Raw genomic sequence first — 23436 nt, 5'->3', positions numbered from 1 at the left:
CCTAGCTTGGAAGCATTGTAATAGCAGGAGTCTGGTAAAATAGCTGCAGCCAAGTTATTTTATTGGCACACAAACCATTTTTCTGTCAACAGTGGAGTTCTCCTTGTGAGGGAGCATTTGCAAAGGCTTCTTCTCAATTTTTTTGTTTGAACCATTGACTGTAGAATGTAGGTGTCTATGGTTTGAACACGTTACCCAATTCAGGCTGTTATTCAGGCTGCTCAGACGACCCACACTCATGTAAGTGAAGTTAAAGCCTAGGGCCAATCTCAATTCTCTGTTTTACCCCTTCCCCTTCCCCTATCCCTTCATCTTACCCCTAGCCCTTGTCCCTCGAAACCGAGTGGCAAGACATAGGGGTGAAGAATATTCCCCTTGGAAATGAGATACCACTAGCCAACCATAAGGGAGAGCTGGATGATTGAAACACTTGAATTAACGTAATTTACAGAGATCGTACCACACTGAAAGCTAATATTTTGTCACTAGCAACCTGTCTTCTGTCAAATAGGCTATAATTGCATTTTCAGCTCGGAATAAAACCGTTCAGGAATTATTTCAACAACAGCTGAACGTGCCTATGTTCGTTCGCAGCCTTGGTCTGGGTGAATGAAACAGGGATGGGGGACAAAATAAACATGCAGTTTGCTATGTAAACATCCCACAACTCCTTTGATATTTCACAATAATATCCAAATGGTCGTTACTTGACATCAGAAGCAATCGCTACCTGTAATAGCCTATGCGAGGAGTCGGCAGCAGTAGGTCTATGCAGCATTCATATCAGACGAGCGGTAAAAAAGTTCAGCGATTTTAGCTGCTGTTGGACTTTACATTTCTGACATGGTATGCTGCCAATTCGCGGGGTAGACATGGAAATATGTAACATGCGAGACATTCGCGCAAATAATGATGCGCTGTTAACATTCACAAAACAGCGATAAGGGGGCTATATATATAGCGATAAGGGGTAAAATAGAGAATTGAGATTGGCCCTAATAGTGCTCTAAAACAAAATTTGGTAGTGCTCTAAAACAAAATTTGGTATCCTCAACTTTTAGGTTGTACAGAGTCAGACCATTTATAGGATACTTGGGATGATCAATCTTTTATTAACATTGGTTCGAAAACACGCGATTTGAACAGTAGATGGCGCATTTCATCCATATTGAATCACTGCATCCATTGCCGAAGCGTAGGCCTCCATGAAGTGAGCATTATGTAGTCCTGTCATGTGTGAAATAGTCTACAAGCACACTCCCTCAAACATTCTGATTCAGTTAAGTTATAACAGAGAAAGTAAATTAACTATGTATTGGCATCATGTTAAGGAATATCAGATCAATGACCCTATAACCATATGGTCAATATTTGCCCTTATGACATATTGTGCTGACTGATTTATTGTATTATCATTATTAATACGATTTTGGTAAACACAAAAGAATATGCTTCCAGAAATACAAACAACGTACAAATAGAACATGTTCCAAATATCATGCCAGTTACCTCACCTGGTCATCGGATTACTTTTCTACCAGGCTCATATGTTGGTTTATAAATTTACTCATTTTTCTTTTTGTATACAAAACGTAAAGCAAAGTTCAGTTATGGATTAACTGAGTAGTTGTGCCATTCCATTACCAAAAACACACAAGAGTAAATATAGTGCAGTATATGCTTACTTCTATAACCAAAGTACTTTTTGTGAGTTGGATAACTTGTCCAAATTGAACATAAACAATGGCCTATATGATAAGAGCCTTCATGATTGATGTCAAGAGAACTAAAGTTTAATTTATTTGAGTTAATTGACACATGATTCAGACAGTGTAAACAAGTGAGAAACAAGCTCATGTATGCCTTATTACATCCAAATGTTATAAGCCCTAGCTAACTACTCTCAGTTTAGCTAACTCAGTAACCCCAGGCTGGGAGAGCAGGAGGATGACGTGGATGTGATTAACACACACATACATATGTCATTCTAGTCCGCTGTCCGTTTTGTTCATGTCTCCATTGCTGACTGTCTCCCCGTCCGCCTCATTCTCATCCTCGCGTGGTCCAGGCCCTTCTGTGTCTCCTTCATCTGTGTGTGGCGCCACCTCCGGCCTCAACGTCTCCTCCACGGTGTCATGGGGGGAGAGAGGTGGTATGGGGATGCTCTCTCCCTTCTTGGCCAGCTCGGCTAGCTGGTGGGCAGAGCAGGGGGGGGTCGGGGTCGGGTAGGTGTGGTGGAAGGTGTCGTAGTCCACCTCATAAAAGCCCTCCTCCAGGGAGAGGACAGGGGTGAAACGCTCACCCCACACCACCTCTGCGTCCAGATAAGAGCTCCGGGCTTGACAGGTCATCCCTACAGCGAGACAGAGAGACAGAGCAGAGAGACAGAGCATCCCAATCTATAAGTATCTCAATTTGTACACTGACATCAACAAATTGTAATAAGGAGTATGAAAAACATGCCCAGCATTAATAAATGGAACTATTAAATAGCCTTAATAAGTATAGCGAAAGCCTGAGAACCCATAATATTGATTCAGCAAGTTCCTCTGATGTGTAGAAAACATACTGTGTCCGCACACACATAAGTAGGAAGGGATAACGCTGCTTCAGAGATTTTTTCTGGGAAGAATTTAGCTCTGCTTGAAAGGTTGCTGTAGCCTATTATTCTCTAAATCTAGAATATAAATGGGTTTGGCTGGAGATGTTTTAAATGCTCTGATAAAAGATTCAAGTGATTTTTTCTTGTTGGAGTTCACTGTGTCAAAAGGCTGTACCTCTGTTATTGTGTGAGCTTATAAAAAATCATGCGCAAGAAAACAGATGACTGGATGTAAAAAGCACCGTAAAATGGTAGTATCTTAGCAAACAATAACCGTTTATTCTCTTTATAGTCTTTAAACAAACCCTTACCTCACATACAGTGTTGAATATGTATGTGTGTGGATTGCCTATAAATAGCATATGTGCCTCCTCCCATCTTCTGCTCAACTGAACCTTGAAGAGCCATGTCAATTACTCTACGTATTACCCCCGTAAACAGACAAGCCCGAAGATTACAGAGGCATAAAAAACCTCAGAATGAGTAAAAAAAAACACATAGGCACATATGTGCACACAGACACATAATGCAAATTGCCCAGAATGCATGTCAATCTAGATGTGCTGGCTTATTCAGATGTGCTGTTGCTCCTGAGGCGGTGTAAACTCATTGAATAGCTCATCTTTACTGCCTTCAGATGGTATTCATTGTGCTTGTACTAATACTTATTCAAAAAAGCATGATGTTCTTTAGAGGATTTGTTTCCCTTAAGAAAGGCGAACACTGTCTCTGTCAGTTAATTTCAGGAGAAAATCCCACTTTATGAAATGTCAAGAATAACAGACATTCAGTTTAATTTATTCCAGGGCCCTGGCAGATTGACAGACAATAAAAAGAGCTATATTATTACACACACACAGAAATCATTGATGGGTTATGGTGATGGTGATGTTTGAAAGAGATTTCATGCATTTTAGTCAGAACAATAGCGAACATATAATGGCTTCTCTCAGTAGAGGCACTGATGGGAGCTATTTTCATAACAAGCTGACTGATTCCTGCGGTATATGGATCCAAATTTGACTTAACAAATAGAGCAGTGCAAAACCCCATTTATAGTATGCCATATTTAGTTTTTGGTTACAATTGCTAAATTGGGTTTAAAACAAAACAATGCTCCTGATTCATAGTCCAAGGCTAAATAAAAAGTTTTTTTCCTCTAAAGGGATAAAGCTTCTTCTGCAAATTAAAAGAGCAGAGCAGAGAAGCGGAAAGATAGAATGAGGCTTATCTATGCCACCCACTCTTGACTATGAATCAGTGAGGGGAGACAGTGAAAGAGATGAGAGGAGAGAAGGGCATGGCTATTCGATCATGAATCACATTAGGCCTTCCCTCACCCCAGCCTCAGCTTTTTAATTTCCCTCAGGCAGGCCTATTAACAAATCTTGGGTTTCCTTCCGCAAACAAACATCTCAAGGGCCCTTGGCCCCTTACAGTCAAGCAGTACTCAGTTATGGCACATATTGGCACCAATGACAATAGCTAAAGCAATTAGTAAGGTGTACTTGGAGCCTATGTCAAGTGTAGTCACAATTCAGACTAATTAGTAATTTGCACAGAGCCTCTGTAGAGATTGCTGCTGCAGTAGTAGGTTCCCACGGGGGGGGGGGGGGGGGGGGGGATGTGCCTATAAGGGCAATCTTGCAAACACAAGAAATTATGGCCATTAATTTATTGCGAGCTGTCATGGTCAACTCAACTATGAAACATGGAAATGGAGTAAGGGAGAGAATTTGTCCTCCACCTTCCCCTCCAATGCCAATGTTTGTGCTGAGAGTATCACAATACCATCAACTTACACTGATTTACCAATTGATGGTTACAGTGTCGTCGGATCTCAACCTCCTACATCATCCTTCAGTGTTACACCTGGTATTTCTAGGAACATCTGTTGTTATAACTAAAAGATGTCAAGCTTTGCAGGGACAATGTGTGCTGTGTGCTGTGATAACAGGGACTAAACAGTAATCAAGGCAATCCTTGCTCCAACCCACTCCAAGTCACAGGACACACACACACACACACACACACACACACACACACACACACACATATTATTATTATTATATTATTATACATAACAAGGCTAAGGGAATAATCTGCTGCAAATTATAAGGAGGGGTCTGATTAAGAGTAAGATGATAACATAAACAAAACGACAGCTAGCTCTTACAGTGTATCAAATTATAATTAAAGATGGCTTGTTTCTTCATGGAGGATGAGAGGTTGTTGATATGTCGACTTCACTACACTGAACTAATAGGTTCATATATTTATTAACAACACACCCACTGCTCTGACTCTCGTCTTCTGCTGCTTGTGGACTGATGGGTTTTTAAACATGGCGCTTAATGACATCGTGCATCACCTCCTGCCCGCCCATCGTTTTATCGGGACCGCACTGAAGTACCTACACCAAGGTTTGACCCCGTAGACGTTCCCAGATCGTTGCGTTACGGGCCCTTTCGTCTGTAGGAAACACGCACAAACGTTCCCGTTCCCGTAAAATCAAGTTCCAGGTCCGGTAGTGGAAACGGGCCTATTATTTCATCACTGACATGGAAAAGGTTTTTACAAATGTTTTTGCAGCTACGATGCAAACCAGTACCATACATGCACAACATCAAGATGATAATGTGGTATGATGACATCAGACCATTTAAAAGCTGTTGTTTAAAGTTATTTTGGGAAAACAGCAATAAAATACAATAAAATAAAATGTTTCATTTGTTATAAGAGTTCAGAATATGTTTAAAGACATGTTTATAGACATGTTTATATATGTTTATAGACATTTTTTCCATCAGTGTTCCTCTGTGGCATGTAAACTTGTATTTACACCCTGTGAGAAATCAAGAGTCAGGACCACGTTTATGCATGTGAGGTAACCATGGAGCTTTATTTGATTAACTTCCTTCATTGGGTTCTATTTTAGAATTGTTAAGAGACATTTCTTGTGTGTTTTGGTTTTATTTTCATCTTGGTCTAGGAATTAGACAAAATTGCTGTATTACTCTCAGTTAATTAGTAGGCTCATTCTGACCCAGTTAGAATATGCTTTTTGTAACTGAACTTATGATTTTTGTATTCATGAGTAACTTATGTCCTGATGTTTCTGTTGTATGTTCTTCCACATATTAGATGACTGTTTTTATTTCATTCTGTTCCTGTACTGTTCCTGTGTGTATCTGTGTGTGACTATGTGTTTAGAGATACGAGGGAATATTATGATTTTGCAGGGATTCATGGTTCTGCATGGCTGCGCCAGTAGCTATCTGCTCCAGATTGCCAGGTTGGCACTAATCAGAGTCTGATTCAGTGTAGTCCATGTGAGATGGGATGACCAACGCCAGCTCCCGTCAGCGTGGAAGGATACTTAAACCCTAACTATTTCCTTGTCTAGTTAGAGCAGCTGATGGATCTTTAGGTGAATTCATGCTGTCTCTCTATTGATGAGCATCATTGTAAATAAAACAGATTTGTCCTACCATTGGTCTGACTGAGTCTTCATTCATCTGTGGTATCAAAATTACCATCAGTGCTGTGGACCGTATGTTTATTGAGATGTCACATGCCAATCTCCATCATTGTATGCACACGGTCATACTTTCATGTCACTAAAACCTGCACACCTGCATGAATATGGATCTCAACCTATAGTCAAATAAAGCACAAATTCTCTCCAGTGGCTACTCACCAGTGGCCTCTACCATGCCCTCTAGGATGACCACGATCTCAAACTCGTCCCGTTCCAGCTGCTCTTTGGAGATGTCCCAGAAGGGGCTGGAGGAATTGATCTCGTGGCAGATGATGAGCGGTGACACCAGGAACAGGCGGTCGTCCCCTGTTTCTAAGCCCACGTTGATGTCCGTCTGGTTCAGCGGGATGAACTCCCCTTCCTTGGTCTGTTTGGAACGGATCAGCTTGGCCCGGATGGAGGCCTCCACGATGTGCGAGTTCCGCAGGTCCCCGACACGGAACATCAGGCACAGCTTGTTGTCGCGCATGGAGATGACGGCTGTGTGGGAGAACATGAGCGTCTCGGCGCGCTTGTTGGGCTGTGAGATCTTGACAAACATGCAGCCCACCATGAAGGCGTTAACGATGGTCCCAAGAATGGCCTGCACCAGCAGTAGGATGATACCTTCCGGGCACTTGTCGGTGATGACCCGGTAGCCATAACCAATTGTGGTCTCCGTCTCGATGGAGAACAGAAACGCAGAGACAAAACCGTTGAGGTTGTTCACGCAAGGTGTCCAATCATTGTCATCGGTGTGGTCCAAGTCACCTCGGATGTAGGCGATGAGCCACCAGATAAGGCCGAAGAACACCCAGGTTGTGGTGTACACCATGGTAAAAACAAGAAGGTTGAGGCGCCATTTCAGGTCCACTAGCGTCGTAAAGATGTCTGTTAGGTACCGGTAGGTTTCCCGCACGTTGCCATGGTGCACATTGCACTTGCCATCCTTCTCTACGTAGCGCTGACGACGCTTCTTCACCACTCTTGGGGGGTCTGGATCTCCTCCCCCCCCCCTTAACACCATGGTACGATCTGTGGGCACCTGTTAGTGTAATCATACAAAGACGGAGAATTCAGCTTAAACGTGTTTGTCAATTTTCAAGTTTGTAAAAGACGGTATTATTTCCCAAATGAAAAACAGTAACTATAGTGAATATGAAAGTAAAGAGTTAAGATTTGGTCTCTCAAAAAAGAGACGGAACATCTTTTGTCATGGTGCGAGGAGATAAATGGAAGGGAAAATCTTGACAGCAAGTTGACATGACAGCTCATTACAGATGAATCATCATAGGATTGTGCAGATAGAAAAGAGTACATTAGTTCCATTAGATACAGGAGTAATGATAGAGCACATAGTGCCTGTCTCAGGCAAGAGCTTTTCCTGATGCTGAAAGGCATCACCTTGTCTTTGAGGTCAGCCCATTTCTTTGGCAACTTGATACCCTGTTTCTCCACATCCTGTCCTGAGTGGCCCTTGAAATTGCTCATGGCCTGGTAGCCTTGGGGCCACAGTGGTGGTGGCTAACCTAATAGAGCAGCAGGAACAGTCACACTGAAAAGAAAGGGGAAAAATACATTAAAAGAAGCATGGTCAAGCAAACATCCTCATCCTGATTCCAACAACTGTACACATATTCTGACAGAACCCTTCATGATATGGAGCACTGGGTTTATTCATTTTAATTAAGACATTTCTTGAGATATTCTAGGCCTAACCCCATACAGCACTAGTATTGATTGATGACCTGCTTCTCCCTCTGGTATGCCTTGCCTTATGCTTCCCTCTGAGTGCTGGTTCAGTTTAATCGAATGTGCTGATCTTTAGATATCTCCAGTGTTTAAGGCCAGCACAGAGTGCTAAATCAGTCAGCATGGTTTATTTAAGGAGACAGCGGAAGCCTCCGTCTAGGTCAGTAGTTCACTATTTTATCGGCCTAAGCATCCATCCTATTCCCAGGACATTGTAAAGGTCTCGCCAGTGTTTTGCCAGACTGCCCACAGAAGAGAGCCAGGACAGCAAGTCCCATGGTTCATTGCAGCCAGGCCAGAATTTCTGTTTTAATTGCACAATCTGTCACAGCTCTGGCACACCTTGTTATGGCTCCCTGTTTGACGCTGGGTTGTCTTGTGGTGCACTGCACTTGAAATCCACTCAAGTGGTGAATTTTTTTATGCTATTGATCAGGTTCCGTGCCTTAAGGCTTCAATGTAAACATGTGCTATTTATCAATGCCAGCTATGGGTTTATTCCCCTGTGGGTGGTAACAAGACACATACACACTTCAGCCCAATCTATTTCACAGTCACACACCCCCACCTTCAAGATCTCTGGTTTGTACATTAGAGAATGGGTAGTGCTTTGATCATGGCCTTTGGATTGGATTACCTGGAATCAGCTACATTTCTTCTGCGTAGAACACTTTAATGATCTAGGTGGCACACACACACTGCACTTCTTATGAATAGATCAATTGCTGAATTGTGAATGACGTTTTCTGTGCTTTCTTTTGCATCAGCTGCTTTCTTTTGCATCAGTTGCGGACTGCGGGTTCATTATGCCGCTAACTGCTCTCATGTTTTCTCCTGTAGCTTGTTATGATGGAGTGATACTATCCTGAGGATTCAGGATGGAGTAATGGAAGCAATATTATTTAACAAGACATCCTGTAGTTCTCCCCAGTGTCTTGCATGATCCTGGGGAGTTCTTCATACACACTGCCCTCCTCCTCCCTCCCACCAACCAGTGCCTTTAGTCAGTAGATGCAGTTAAAGGGATACCAGGAGTCAGTCATTCATTAACCCACCCACACACAGAGGTGTTATTAACCAGGGCTCTGTTGGGGGCAGGCAAGGAGGGGGCAGAGAGAGACAGACGGAGGCAGAAGGCACACGCCGGGACACCACAGCTATGCCACAGACTCACAGAGATGACCTCATGAGCCCTACGGAGGAGAAGGTGGACAGACAACCTTGAGGATAAACCACAAAGAGAGGCTGAGGAGAGAGAGACTGCAAGACAGACAAAGTGAGAGGGAGAGAGAAAGACAGAGAAAGAGAGCGAGAGAAAGAATGGTTCGACTGAGAACGCTTTTGTAGGGCAGGACCTTGTGGCCTTCTGGCTTTGTTGTCATTTACAAGCAATTTAATGAGCTGCCAGTCCAGCAAATGGTTCTCTGAGCAACAGAGCAAATATATTATTATTAGGACAATTTTTGAAAGAAATGGAAACGTTGCAATTTTGTCATTGTTACTCATACTATTATCAAATCATATGTAGCTACTGGATTACTGCGACCAATGAAGATAAATAATGAAACATTATGAAACTTGATTTTCTTCCCCATCATGATCGTGTTGCATTGCTTTTGGAAAATAAAAACAAGTGTCGAGCTCCAGCAAGTTGTCCAACTGTGACGCCACGTTGGGCTCCAGAAGGCAGGCTGTAGCCCACAGTGACCAAGCGCTGAGGCCAGTGCAGGGGAAGGGATGGCAGGACAGGCAGTAGGGATGGGAAGCACAAGGGGTCACTGCAAAATGTCACCAACTGGAGCAGACAGACGATGCTCGTCCACCCAGCTGCCTCCTCACAAGAGCCTCTTCAGAACAGCCACCAGGTCATTGGGAAGTGCGTTGCAGTGGTCCACACTAGTGACTGACTCACTGCTCGTCTTTTATGGATTCTGCGTATTTCTCTGCCTCACAACATCCTTGGTTCCTACTTCTTTCGGTTTGCTCATTTTTATTTCTTCATTCAATACTGATGTGCAGCCTAGCGGAAATAATGACGGCAGGGTGACACAGCTGTCCATATGGGGGAATGACTGAGCGAGGTGGGGAGTGTAATGCAATGGCCGGGCATTTTGTTCTGTGAATAACACAGAGGAGGATACTTCAGCTCCCACTCCACAATCTCTTCTGCCGTGCGGGACAGCAGCAGAGCAGGAGACAGGAGAGCTTATTCACTCTCAAGAGTTTAGGGTCGAGTCTATGGCGAGGACTCCGCGTTTGATGCAGCTTTACGTAAAATAATTATCCCAAAACCACCTCCGAGTGTTGCAAAGCAGACTGCTGGTTCTATTTCTGCCAAAAATAACTTACATAACTACTTTTTTCAGCTGCTCGTACAAGAGACGACGACTATGTAGAATGATATGGGTCACTAATGCACTGGCCTCAAGGTCAGCTTTCAGTTGTGGTAAACTGCCCTCACTGATGCACATTGACATAATGCCTCGTGGACAAATTGTCCGAGGATTTCACAGCATGTGCTGCATAAGGAATTCCTCCCCAAAGACCGTTTGAACTCCAGACTGATTTGTTTACAGACTTTGACGCTGGAACAGGTCCGGAACATTCAGAAAGGTCATTTATTAATGAATGGGCTTCTGCTGCCACTGACCAGTTGAAATAGGCGAAAGGGATTGCAAGGCTGTTCCCATGGCCACAACAGAATTGTTTAAGAAGACCTGTGGCCAGCTTGGTTATGTCTTCCTCAGGCGCAGTATGTGGCAAGTAAAATTATATTCACAGAGTACAGGAAATCATCCATATGTGTTTTTTTCTCCCTAATGACAAATTTGCAGTATGTGAGGACCAATAAGACTGTACAAACTAATAAATGAGCTTATATCCCCACATTCAATGTTTGTATGTGTTACATGTTTATGTGTACGATGAACATGCTATTTTATGTCATACCAAAATGTGTTTATATTTTGACTGATGCAGAAAATAATATACATTTCAGTGATAAGGTGATAGAAATGTTGTGTTATGGCAACCAGCCTCTATATTTGGTGTAAAATGGAGCTCTGAGAGCTCATTAAATTCAAGAGCATTTGGGCAAAAGATTTTATTTACAACAGAGTGCACCCTCAAATCGCCCACTTAAATTACGGAGTCCTCTCTTTAGTAATTTTACCCATCAATGTCTCTGCCCTCAAATTAGGTAACAGCTACACACAGAGAAGGAGCGGACTGGGAGAGCCGCGCGGGCACAGAAATAGACCTGTTTCCAAGCCTTTGGTTTGCCCGTCTTCCTCCATTAGACTGCACACACAAAGCAGGTGGGAGTGAGGAGAGCATCTCCCACATAAACACTTGTTGAGGTTTCTGGCAGAGTCAAACTCCTCACATACAAAGCCAGAGACATTTTTTACTCTTTGAAAAGGGCACTCTATAGAGGCTCATTTAGGAGTTTAGGTCTCTCTTAAGTATCACTGTCCCTTTGGGAAAAAAGTGGTCTCCAGAGAGCTTTAGCATATTCCCACTGTTCTCTTTATGTATGGGGGTGGGGGTGGTAATTGCTGCCTAGGGTCATGTTCTTGTTCTGTCTTACTTTTCTTGTTCCTTTTTTGCATTCTCGTCTTCTCTCCTGTTTCTTGAGGCTTTACGGAAGTTTCATGAGCCTCTAATTGGAGTTGCTGAATAACAAGCCAAGGATCCTGGAAAATGCACACTGGGAGACAAGGCCTTGCCATGCAATTGGGCTATTACCAACTAATAGCCACCAGTGATCAGAAAGCTTTTTCCTTGAGTTATGGGTCACCTATTTCTCATGGTGTCATTATTACAGGCAGTTTAATGAACTGTGGATAGGAGACACACAACCAATTCCACTGTGTACTACTCTGGATGTTTGTTTCTGCATAAGCTTATGGGGACACTATTCCATTGATTGCTGTATCTATTTGATGCTACTTTGTGTTTGACCTTGATCTAATTTGCAGCTTGACCCAGTATTGCTTCAATTGGACTCACATCACCCGTTGTGTATCCACATTTCATTCATTAGCAAAAGGATGACCTCCGCTGTTAACACTACCATGTATCCATTTCCTTCCTCCATCACACCCCCTGCCACTCTATTCATCCATACGCCATTATCAAGGCTCTCTTATGCTAAATGAAATCTCTCTTATCTATTTTATTTGCTGCCGTAAAACCAGATCATGTATCTCTGGCAAGATTACTTATAAGCAAAGGAAATAATAAGCAACTAATAAGGTATTGTATGTCAGTTGGATATGTAGATAACCAATTAGAATGCTGTGCTGAGATGTGCATGGAATGACAATGTGAATAAACTTTCATTGCAATAATGTCAATGTTTCCTGTCTAGGTAGTTAGAAAAGATGCTACATCGGGCTGCATTTTATCAGACATTATGTTGATGAAGTCGTCATAATGTAGTATAGACAGTATAGGAAGCCACAGTCTAATGTGTAAAGGATGCAAAGCCTCAACTCCCTATACTTTACTTTACTGATGGTATCTACCAAGCATTGCTTACAAGCATTGAACTCACTGTTTATTTGTGAACTATAAGATGATACAAAGCCAATATAACTTGGATCAATGCACACTAGTTACGCGGAGCAGGCTGGTAGTTCACCGCTGCCACTGGGCTGCAGCAGCATCATAGAACACCGTCCTAGAACCAGACAACCACCAGGTGCACTCAAATAATTCTGGGACAAGCAGATCAGACACAGTGTTGTGCAAGATACCAAACAGGGCATTTGCTGACAAACTGTTGCACAAATGTGCCTTTTTCAGAAATCATTCATTTCAAAACCCCTTTGTGCCTCATAGAGAGAGGTTTAAATCACACTATGAATGAAGTACATTTTTGATTCTAAAGTGGAGGGCAAGGTAACCTATAATAAAACAACAATTTCCAAAGACATAACAAATGTTTCCTCCTTGTATGAGTATGTCATTGTGCTATGAAGGGGAACAAATAATTTGTGCCTTACGTGGCTGTCACATAGAGAAATTGAGGACAAATGATAACACCTCTTTTGACCTGAGATTGGGACATAGCACGCGTGTCTGATAATTGGGTCTCCACAGCGCATGTGCGTGAGGCACTAAAAGTGTTTTTCAAAATGACACAAATATTCATGCAGGATGTCCGTCTCTCCACTTGACCTCTGACCCCTGGCCCACATTAGCACTCCCGCTCCCACCAGGGACTCTGATTTCTACGCTGATTGCACTTCAGTGCAGCTGAAGAGGGTACAGAATCTAGCAAAATGCACGGTTACACACCAGTCAACATTTACTGGGGTTTGGAAAACCAACTGGCTTTTGCATACTGAGCTTCATCAGGAATAGGCTGAATGTTTTTGGTATAGAATTCAACCACATCCCACAATATCTACACAAGATTTAATTTATGATAAACTGAACAAATAAACACTATACTCGAACATGTCTGCCTGTTGATTCTCATATGGTTTCATCATATATTCCGTCAGTTTTAATGTTACTCTTTTATGGTTTTTCCTACATTTACCATTAGAATCAGCTTCATATTAGACTTTGTTTAGTGTAGTCTATTATAACAATAGCTTAACAAATAAAACAGGCCTACAGTCATTAATATTGGTTGTACAATATATAAAGACACATAACAAATAACATTAATTGTAAAAATGAGTTTGTGCTTATTGTGCAGACCATTCAGCAAGTCTATCTTCATGTATATTGTGTAATGATTGCGCCCCATATTATATGTCTTTACCACACAGAGCTGTGAGATATTTGCAAGTAGGACTATTACTTTTAGTTAAAAAAGCTCTAAAAACCCTCTGCAGAACATTACAGGGTGCGTGGACATTACCGAGTAAACCACTCATTTCATAAGATTATTCTTAGGTTACCCAAATGCAAGAGTGTTTCCCCTGGCATTCCCTAAAAATGCATTCCCTTACACCAAGCACAAAGGGAGCCTAATTCAGGCCCTGCCTTGAGACCCTTTCAAGAATTCAGATGTAAGCTATGCCCAACAGACAAGACTAGAAAATTGAATGACTCAATTATTCATAACCAGTGGACAGCCTCTATACCATTTGCCCTGAGTTCTATTTGTCATTCTATTTCACTATGGTGCCAGTGGACTTTCAAGAATGAGGCTTAAATAGATCAGGGTATAAAATTAATCTAATGACAGAGAAGCAATGATAATGCATTTCTCCTTTCTTAGATCTTCGAATATTTCAAGTAGATTACTATACATAACAGAATTTGAATTCAGATGAAGTCATACATAATTGTATTTGACACTTTCGGATTTCCCTTTGTCTTCAGTTGCAGACCCCTGCTTAGGCTAGTGCCCAACAGTTTCACATAACTACAGTGCTCTCTCCTTTCAATGAACACGGGACGTCTGTTCTCCATCTTCTGTAGTGCTGTTATTTAGTGATCTAAGAACGAGTTTTTTCAAAATATTACTCAGCTCTTCCGAAGGATCCTTGCATCTTTATCCCATGATCTGTGAATCTAAAATGTTAAAATGCTTATCATCTTGACATAGTTGTAGGGGCGAGTGGAGATGGCCCGCATCGTAGCTATCATTGATATGGGTAACAGTACGTCTTCTGGACACGCTGCCCCGAGGCACAGACGCTGCCGCCTGTCAGTTCCGGAATTATGAATTTACTCAACTCTATAAGAGACAAAGACTGCCTTGGCGCATTCCTATCTGGCACAGCAGCGAATATCCTCTTCTGGATTATGTAACAATTACTATTTGAGAAATATGTCAAGGATGCACACCCCTCTATTATAAAGAGCAGAGCGTGTACTGTTATGGGACTGTGATTGAATTGTTTACAACTATTGCATCGATGTGCAAAATGAGAATATGATCTAAATGCAGACATCCCAACATAAGCAATTGTTTTCTGTGGGTTACCACACTCAACCATGGGATCCATTCATAATGCAATTTGCTGACAGATAAACTCGTAGGTGATAACATTAATATAAACTTGCTGAGAAATAAAACCAGGATAAGAATGTAAGCTACACTACAAAAGAGCACACAAGAAATAACGACGCATCAGTCATAAACACTTGTTATTATGCGTATGGCATTTTCGATATACGCACACACACAACCTTGGAATGAAAGGTTGACTATCCACTCAGAAAGCGGTAGCTTGATATCACACCACCAACGACGACTGTTACAACAAAACATCGTGTCAGTGTGCAAAAGTTTATGAGGCTACAACAGCCCTACAGACCATTCTCCCAAACCTTGAGATAACCTAAACGTATCTTAAAATGTTAACTAATCTGAACTAATAACCAGTTCTAATATCCCTACAAGCAATTGCAGTGTTCCGTTAGGTAAATATCTGGGTTTCATATGCCTTATATGAATGAATAAACGACATGCAACATGGAAATATAAACAATGTGAGTTAATAAAAACATACATGGTTTTACTCTCAGTTGCATCATAAAACGGAACTGCATCCCATAGAGAGTTGTCTCATTCAGCGAGAAGAAAACATAATACTGAAGCGGCTGGTCACCTGCACAGAAGAAGTGTGTTTACTCCTCGCCCGGACCGGAGCTCCTGGTAGGTCTCCAAATGTCATCTGAGTCCGCGCGCGCCAGCGGGACGTGTCCGTAGATTAAAACATGATTTTCTTCCTAACTGCTGTGATGGCTCTTACAGTAACTTTGACTTGTTATAAATGAATACCTTTGAATATCGATACAGTCATGCCACGTCTTGATAGATAACCCAACTGGACGGTCAATGAGTCGCGATGTTGTTCTGTTAGGAGCGAGCCTACCTCTCTCCAAACTGAGCCAGATTCAATAACCGGAAATCACTAAACTGGATGTTTTAAAACATAAATGAACAAGGAAATATAAGCACATGGTTCATTGTGTACATTTCAGACCGATCTACGCTGATATGGTTGAGACGGAGACGGGCGCAATGGCACAAGAGCTAGCGCGTAATGCAAATATCCCCTCCCCCTTTGCTGCCGATTCGCGGACTGTGGTAGCATTTATGTTCTGGATGTTGAGGGCAGACACGTACGCGCGCAGCACTGGCATTGTCATATTTCATAGTATCGCCGCTAATTTCTTTTAATGCAATAGTTCCTAGATGCCCCCATGCATGAAACTGCAAAAGATTTCAGTAGAACGTCAATGCAATTAAGAGTCAGATCAGGTGAGTGAAAAAGAGCTGGGCTATCAGGTGTATATTAGGCCAATTCTGTTGGCTAAGAATGTCCATGTACTATGAGCGATGTAATACTAATGTATCTACAGCACATATAAAATCTGTGTGTGTGTGTGAGTGAATCACCTGTTAAAATACCTTAACATGTCTATGCTAACTAATTTTACACAAATAAACATTTCCTTGATGTCTTATGGAAACATTGCAACTTGATTGAGGAACCTCAATAAACCAATACACACACAGACACACACACACACACACACAGGCATCATAAGGATGGAGAGGTCAGTGGCATGATGGTCTGTGTCTATCTGTGCCTGACTGAGTGTTGATCTTAGTGAGCCACATTTCAGGAGGAGCCAGAGCAGAGAACAGCGTAGCAGACATAATAAGGCATGCAAGGCCCCACCTGTTGCCAGGTACTGAAGGGATTATCACAGTTCTTATCATTGCTTCTCTGTCAGGACAGCCTCTCTCCAAGGCCACTCTGACACCAGGCCAAACGGTGACCGCAATCTCCAGTGTCGCATATAGTTCTCTCTCAACACAAATGCCCAGTTGTCATCCCTTGGAAACGCGCGCAAACACACTTTCTCCCGCCGCTAACTCTCAATGCACGTTTTCGTCTCTGCAAACCTGTGCCTTCTGCCAAGTCTCTTATTTTCATCTCAAATATCTCTTTGGGAGTCTTCTCTTTCTCTCTGTAGTGCTTCACTCCTATTCCTATTCCTACTTTCTCTCTCTCTCTCTCTCTCTCTCTCTCGTAAAGGTCCATCATTTGGTAAATTGAAATTCAATCCATAATTATGACCGCCGCGCAGCGAAGCGGTTTAGTCAGATTTTTTTTCTTTTTCGCATGTCCAAATTTCCGTCAAGGATTCCCGGGACACTGAAAGACCGGGGTAGACGAAACTTGGTGGGCATGTAACCCCATATGGATAGCATGGAACCATCGTTTTTCGTTTTGATCTGTAGCCCCCCCGCTGGACTGCACCCCCCGAAAGGAGGGTAGGGCAGACACAGTTTTCTGTGAATATCTCGAGAACCGTAAGGTTTAGGAGGACCATTTTTTTGTATGTTGATCTCAAGGGGCCATGTCAACCCATTCCATAACCACTCATTTCATGTATAGCGCCACCTAGTTAAACACAAAAAAGTAAAAATGAGGTGTTGTAATCGCAGGTATCTGTGACCTAACATAGTCAAAACTGCACGGAATTGGAAGTGTAGGATCATTATGACACCCTCTGAATGCACGCCAAGTTTCGTGGAATTCCATTAACGGGGGGCCACACAATAAATTAATTTATGTTACTATACACCAACTGGCCTGAAGGTGGCCGGAGACAGTTTTCTGTGAATATCTCGAGAACCGTAGGGCCTAGGAGGTCCACCTTTTTTTTTGTATGTTGGTCTTAAGGGGGCATGTCAACCCATCCCATTACCACTTATTTCATGTACAGCGCCACCTAGTTAAAAATTAAAAAGCAAAAAATTAGGTGTTTTCATCACAATATCTCTGGCTGACATGGTCAAAACTGCACGAAATTGAAAGTGTAGGATCATTATGACACCCATCGAATGCATGCCAAGTTTTGTGAACTTTCGTTCATGGGGGGCCTTACAATAAAATAATTTATGTGTACATTTAGTGACGTACACCAACAAGGATTCCCGGGACACTGAAAGACCGGGGTACACGAAACTTGGTGGGCATGTAACCCCACATGGATAGCATGGAACCATCGTTTTTTGTTTTGATCTGTAGCCCCCCCGCTGTACTGGACCCCCCGAAAGGAGGGTAGGGCAGACACAGTTTTCTGTGAATATCTTGAGAACCGTAGGGCCTAGGATGACCAATTTTTTCCGTATGTTTGCCTCCAGGGGTCATGTTAACCCATTCCATGTGCACACATGTGCATAAACAGATACACACGCACACACATACATTCACAGTAATCATACGTATGACACATACTCACACAGTAGACATATGTACGCATGCATGCACATGCACAAACACACATACGCAGGCAAACACAGAAGCACGCACACACACACACACACCTACACACATAAACATAAACATGTACACGCACACAATTCAAGAATTTCTCAGAATTATAAACAAGCAAGATGGGGGTGGGGTTGTATAAAATGAACTTTACATGTGAAATCTATGAACTAATCATGTTTTGGTACTTGTTGTCTAGCAGATACCAGTGAGAATTGACTGTGGATAATGCAATTTAGTGAGACAGAATCATATAGGCCTTTCAGCGTGATTTATTTTTGTGGAAAAAATGTTTTGGACTGGGCGGCGGTCATATTTTGTACCGCTCTGCGGTACATCTAGTTTGTTTTGAATTTTGTATTGTATTGACTAATTTCCATGCAAGTCAGACAGGCGCTTGGACAAATCAGAGATCAACAGATAATGAGAGCACTGTGAGGTAATGTCTGATCAGAGTCGTAAACATCTCCTTGTGATGTGAATTCCCTTCAACTGTCATATTTATAATACAAAGACCATGGAATGCGGGTTGCGGTGCTGTGTTTTTTCTCTTCATATTTATAGATGAGGACAAATGTGCGCGTGAGTTAGCAGATTCACTGGGAAATAAACAATGCTTTGAAGGAGGAGAACAGCCCAAGGTCTGCTAGAGCTGTGACAAATGAGGGCAGCTTTTGATGACATCAGCAGTAGAGATCCCACATCTCACCGTCTGAAGAATTCCCAGAGCCAGCATGGGGTCAGCCACAAACTGACCTCACTAGACGATGCTGCTGCCACAATCTTTCATAAACTAATTCTCAGGAGACCATAAAACATAGTCTTTTTTTGTGCAACAACACACGCACATGTTATTCATGTGAGCAGCTAGGAATAAATATTGTCTCTGATTCATAAATACACAGAAGCATCATCCGGTGAGCTGTCGTCTCACAGTAATATCAATGTATCATACTTTATGAAGGCAGTAAATATCCTTGCGGGAACAGGAGAATCCGTTGTCAGTGGATCAGCACTAATGGGAGAAAAGGGGTTAAACGTCGGGAGCTGAGGCTGGAGAGGAGGGGAGAAGGGGAGGATAGAGGAAGTGACATGCCCATCTCCTTTCCCCTCTTTCAAATACGCCCCCTCATTACGAGGGCTGAGGGGGTCTTCTGGGTGGCTCATTACGAGGGCTGAGGGGTTCTTCTGGGTGGCACATAAAGGTTTCAACGTGGCCATCTCCGAGGCCAGTGTGCACTCTGGGGGAGAGGCGAGGGCATGGATGAGAAAAAGAGACAGAGAGAGAAAGAAAGAGAGACAACGATTGAGAGAGAGAGAGAGACAGAGAACGATAGAGAGAGAGCATTTTATGTGAGGTCAGGAGGATGGACGGCATGGTCACTTTCCACTCACACTACAATCACCTCAAACAACATCTAAAATGGAGCAATATTTGCCTTTACGCACCATCGCTGTATTATATATATATATAAATATAAATGGAGCAATATTTGCCTTCATGCACCATTGCTGTATTATAACCATTTTGACTCAGGAATGACCAGCAGTCCTAGACAGCCTGCAATAATACCCATGCTCCCTAGGAAATTAATGCAAAAAGAAGGCTGAGAGAGAGAGAGAGAGAGAGAGAGAGAGAGCTTGTGATGGAGGCACACAACAGCATTTGGGGTGACATTGCCCTAGGTAGCAACACTCTTCATCACAATGAAATGTGAGCCCTTCTGGGTGTGCCCATGTCTTCCAAATCACCCCCTAAATAACCTGCTGCCACGACTGTACATGCCTAAATGGCAGAAATGAGCCTATTACAGTCCCAGCCTTCAGGGGGTGCCTGTAAATGATTTGAAGCGTTTTTGTTTTTTTTCAGCACCACAGTCGCAGGGAGACGTATTAGCCATGATGAAGACAGGAGCAGAGATAGAGAGAGAGAGAAAAGACGTGAGACGGGGGGGCATGAAGAGAACGAGAGAGAAGACCTGAGACGGGAGGGGGGTTAAAGAGAGAGAGAGAGAGAGAGAAGACCTGAGACGGGGGGGGGGGTCATGAAGAGAACGAGAGACAAGACCTGAGACGGGGGAGTTAAAGAGAGAGAGAGAGAAAAGACCTGAGACGGGGGGGGGGGGGGTTAAAGAGAGTGAGAAGACCTGAGACGGGAGGGTTAAAGAGAGAGAGAGAGAGAGAGAGAGAGAAGACCAGAGACGGGGGGGGTTAAAGAGAGAGAGAAGACGTGAGATGGGGGGGGGGGCGCATGAAGAGTCTGAAGCCAGGGCAGATGGCTACACACAACAGCTGTGAGCAATGACTTTCATTTCCAAATATCATTATAATGTTGTAATTGCAACAATGACCATTCACACAAGACATTTTTATTACAAAGGAATCAGATCTGGACTATCACTTTTCCTAGATCGCATGATTATTATTATTATGCTGGTTACTTTTTTGATAATTTTCATGCTGGATGATTATCACTCAAAAATGCTGTGAGATGAACCCATAACAAAAACAAGCGGACATTAAGGCTGACCATATTGATATGCTGAGCAACACTGGGGCCTTTTCTCCCTTTGTTTATCCACATCACCAAGCTTATAAAAAGGCTCCCGTTACTGTGAGTACACTGGATGAACACCCTGGTGCCCTCAACTGCTAGCTCTACTTGCACAGAGTAGTCTGCTTTTTTTTTTTCCTTGGGAGATGGTCAAAAATGATTCATGTATTAGCGACTGGGCAAAGTGTTGCGCCTCAAAGCAGGGGGAAACACTGCTCAGACAGCAAAGGTTAATGAATGAGGAGATGACTTGTCAGCATTGGCGTGTGTGTGTGTGTGTGTGTGTGTGTGTGTGTGTGTGTGTGTGTGTCTCTCTCATACACACACAAACACACACAGACAGACAGACAGACACACACACACACACACACACACTTGAAAAACACTTACAGAATGCAGTGTTTACACACATCCAGGACTCTAGACAGATACACACACACACACACACGCAAAACCAATTACAGGAGGGGGACAGCAAGATGAAAAATGGCCTCTTGTATATCGCTGCTTTAGTGCCAGCCAGTGATGGGCTCATTAAATATGATATGTTACAGTTACCAGGTCACAACCCTCCGTCCATGTTTTCACTGCTAGCCACTACATTAGAGGCCATTAGTTGTGTACTGCCGCCTATGACAATAACAAAATTGGCATTTTTAACAAAAGTGCATTAAGACCAACCCGAGCTTCAACCAGACTAGCTGTGATGTGCAGTGTGTCTGTGTTTCACTGTCAAAGCCCCTAAACTTCATATTTCTTCCTCCATCTCTCTCTGCCACACAGAATCAAACACACAGAAATGCAAACATACACACATGTACACACACATGTACAACCCCACATCAGAAAAAATTGGGACATTGTATAAAATGTGAATAAAAACAGAATGTAATAATCTGCAAATCATAAACTCATATTTAGTTGCCAAAAGATATCAAACATATATCTTATTGGACTATATACATATCAAATCGGACTATTTCATTGAAAATATATGTTCATTTACAAGCTGATCAGGGTCCATCAGGGTTCTCTCAGCATAGTATACTAGCCTATAATATACAAACCATAACTCATAAGAAACGCTTAAGTGCATGCTGATCAGATAGGCTATGCCTATAGACCCCTCTTAAAAGACCCAAAACTATAATTTTACACAGTGTAGCCTAGTGCCAGTCAGATACCTTAAGTCTCACATTTTTAAAGTCTCAATGTGTCCATTAGTTTACACAGAATTTACTAGAAGTCATTATTTAAGGGGTTATTTTTCCAAATCTTCTGCCGAGGGGGCATGCCCCCCAGACCCCACTAGCCTTCCTGCGTGTGACACTGGGCTAAGCCCCCAATGTTTCAAATGTCTAGCTCCGCCCCTGCTTAGAAGTAAAGCTGTGGTATTCATGGACAAATGATGAAACAATGTAATTTTAATGCTTCTTAACATGAAATTGTGAAGTATTTGGGGGACTTCATTATCTACAGTACATAATATCATTAAAATATTCAGAGAATTCAGAGAAATCTTTACAAACTATGGATAGAGCTGAAAAACAATATTGGATGGCTGTGGTCTTTTGGACCTCAGATGGCACTGCATTAAAACCAGACCTGTTTCTATAAAGAAAATCATTGCATGGGCTCTGATAACCATTGTCTATGAGCACAGTTTGATACTCAATTCAGAAAGGCTAGTGCAAACATTACCATGCAACAGCCAAAATTGCATTTAGACATGATACAGAAATACCACGGTCTTATCTGGGCCTGAACTTGTTTAAAATGGACTGAGGTAACGTGGAAAAAGGGCAGGAATGGGACAACATTTAATTCTCAAAACTCTAGCAACTGGTCTTTAGCCTGACGAGCCAGACCCACATCAAGATGTAGGGTCTGGGAACTCACCATTGGCAGTGCTCAATCCAAGGGGCGGGATAAACGGTTGTCTTTCAAATTCCCTCTGCACGCAATAGGATAGCGCTACAACCCATGAGTCCCATGCGTTTTCCCACCAGTTAAAAAAAGCTTAACTTGAGTTGCGGCCAAAGCCGATTCAAAGACTGCTGTTCGTTCGTGTCTTTGTTTTCAAGTAGCAGGGAATTCACGTGGAACTGTCGCAACTCTGTCGTCATTACGTTAAGCCCGCCCACCGACTCTATACACGATGTGATTGGCTTGACTAGAGTTTGTTTTTTCCAGCTTGCGAGCCAACGGAGAGTTGCTAGGCGACCCTGGCTGCAAATTACATTTCCTGCCGCTAGGGTGCGTCTAGATTTCAAGGCTAACTGGTCTACTCAGTTCCTAAATATTTACAGAATTTTGTTAAATGAAGAGGTGAAGCAGCACAGTGGTAAACATTTTTTGAAAGATGTTGCTGGCATTAAATTCAAAATAATCATACATTTTCCATGAAATGGTCAAAATGTTCATTTTCAACATTTGATATGTTGTCTATGTCCTTTTTGCTGCTAAATATGGGTTTAAGACTTGTATATTATCACATTGTGTTTTATTTGAATTTTACTCATGTCCCAACGATTTCTGATTTGGGGTTATACACACACTCACACACACACACACAGAGCACTCACTGACACAGCACTCTCTCTCTCACACACACACACACACACACCTGTGCACACTCAGATGCTTTGGGCCCAGCCGATTCAAGGCATGAATATAGGCCATATTCAAAAGTGAAAACAAAAAACGTTGTCACCCATGACTCACTGGCGGAAACTCATCTCCC

General features: G+C 42.5%; 1 protein-coding gene across 1 annotated transcript; it reads right to left on the bottom strand.

Annotated features, from left to right (window-relative positions):
* Nucleotides 1–1263: 1263 nt before the first annotated feature.
* zgc:162160 (uncharacterized protein LOC561782 homolog) lies at nt 1264–15875 on the bottom strand. Its single transcript, XM_042108059.1, has 4 exons — nt 15455–15875; nt 7527–7677; nt 6303–7167; nt 1264–2353 (listed from the first exon to the last, which is right to left on the bottom strand). The coding sequence occupies exons 2-4, from the start codon at nt 7611–7613 to the stop codon at nt 1983–1985; spliced, it is 1323 nt and encodes a 440-aa protein (XP_041963993.1). The 5' UTR covers nt 7614–7677; nt 15455–15875; the 3' UTR covers nt 1264–1982.
* Nucleotides 15876–23436: the final 7561 nt, after the last annotated feature.

This window comes from Alosa sapidissima, chromosome 10 (genome assembly GCF_018492685.1).
Source record: "Alosa sapidissima isolate fAloSap1 chromosome 10, fAloSap1.pri, whole genome shotgun sequence".
Lineage (NCBI taxonomy): Eukaryota > Metazoa > Chordata > Actinopteri > Clupeiformes > Clupeidae > Alosa > Alosa sapidissima.
The sequence above is the reverse complement of the archived record's forward strand: the minus strand, read 5'-3'. Positions and strand labels throughout refer to the sequence as shown.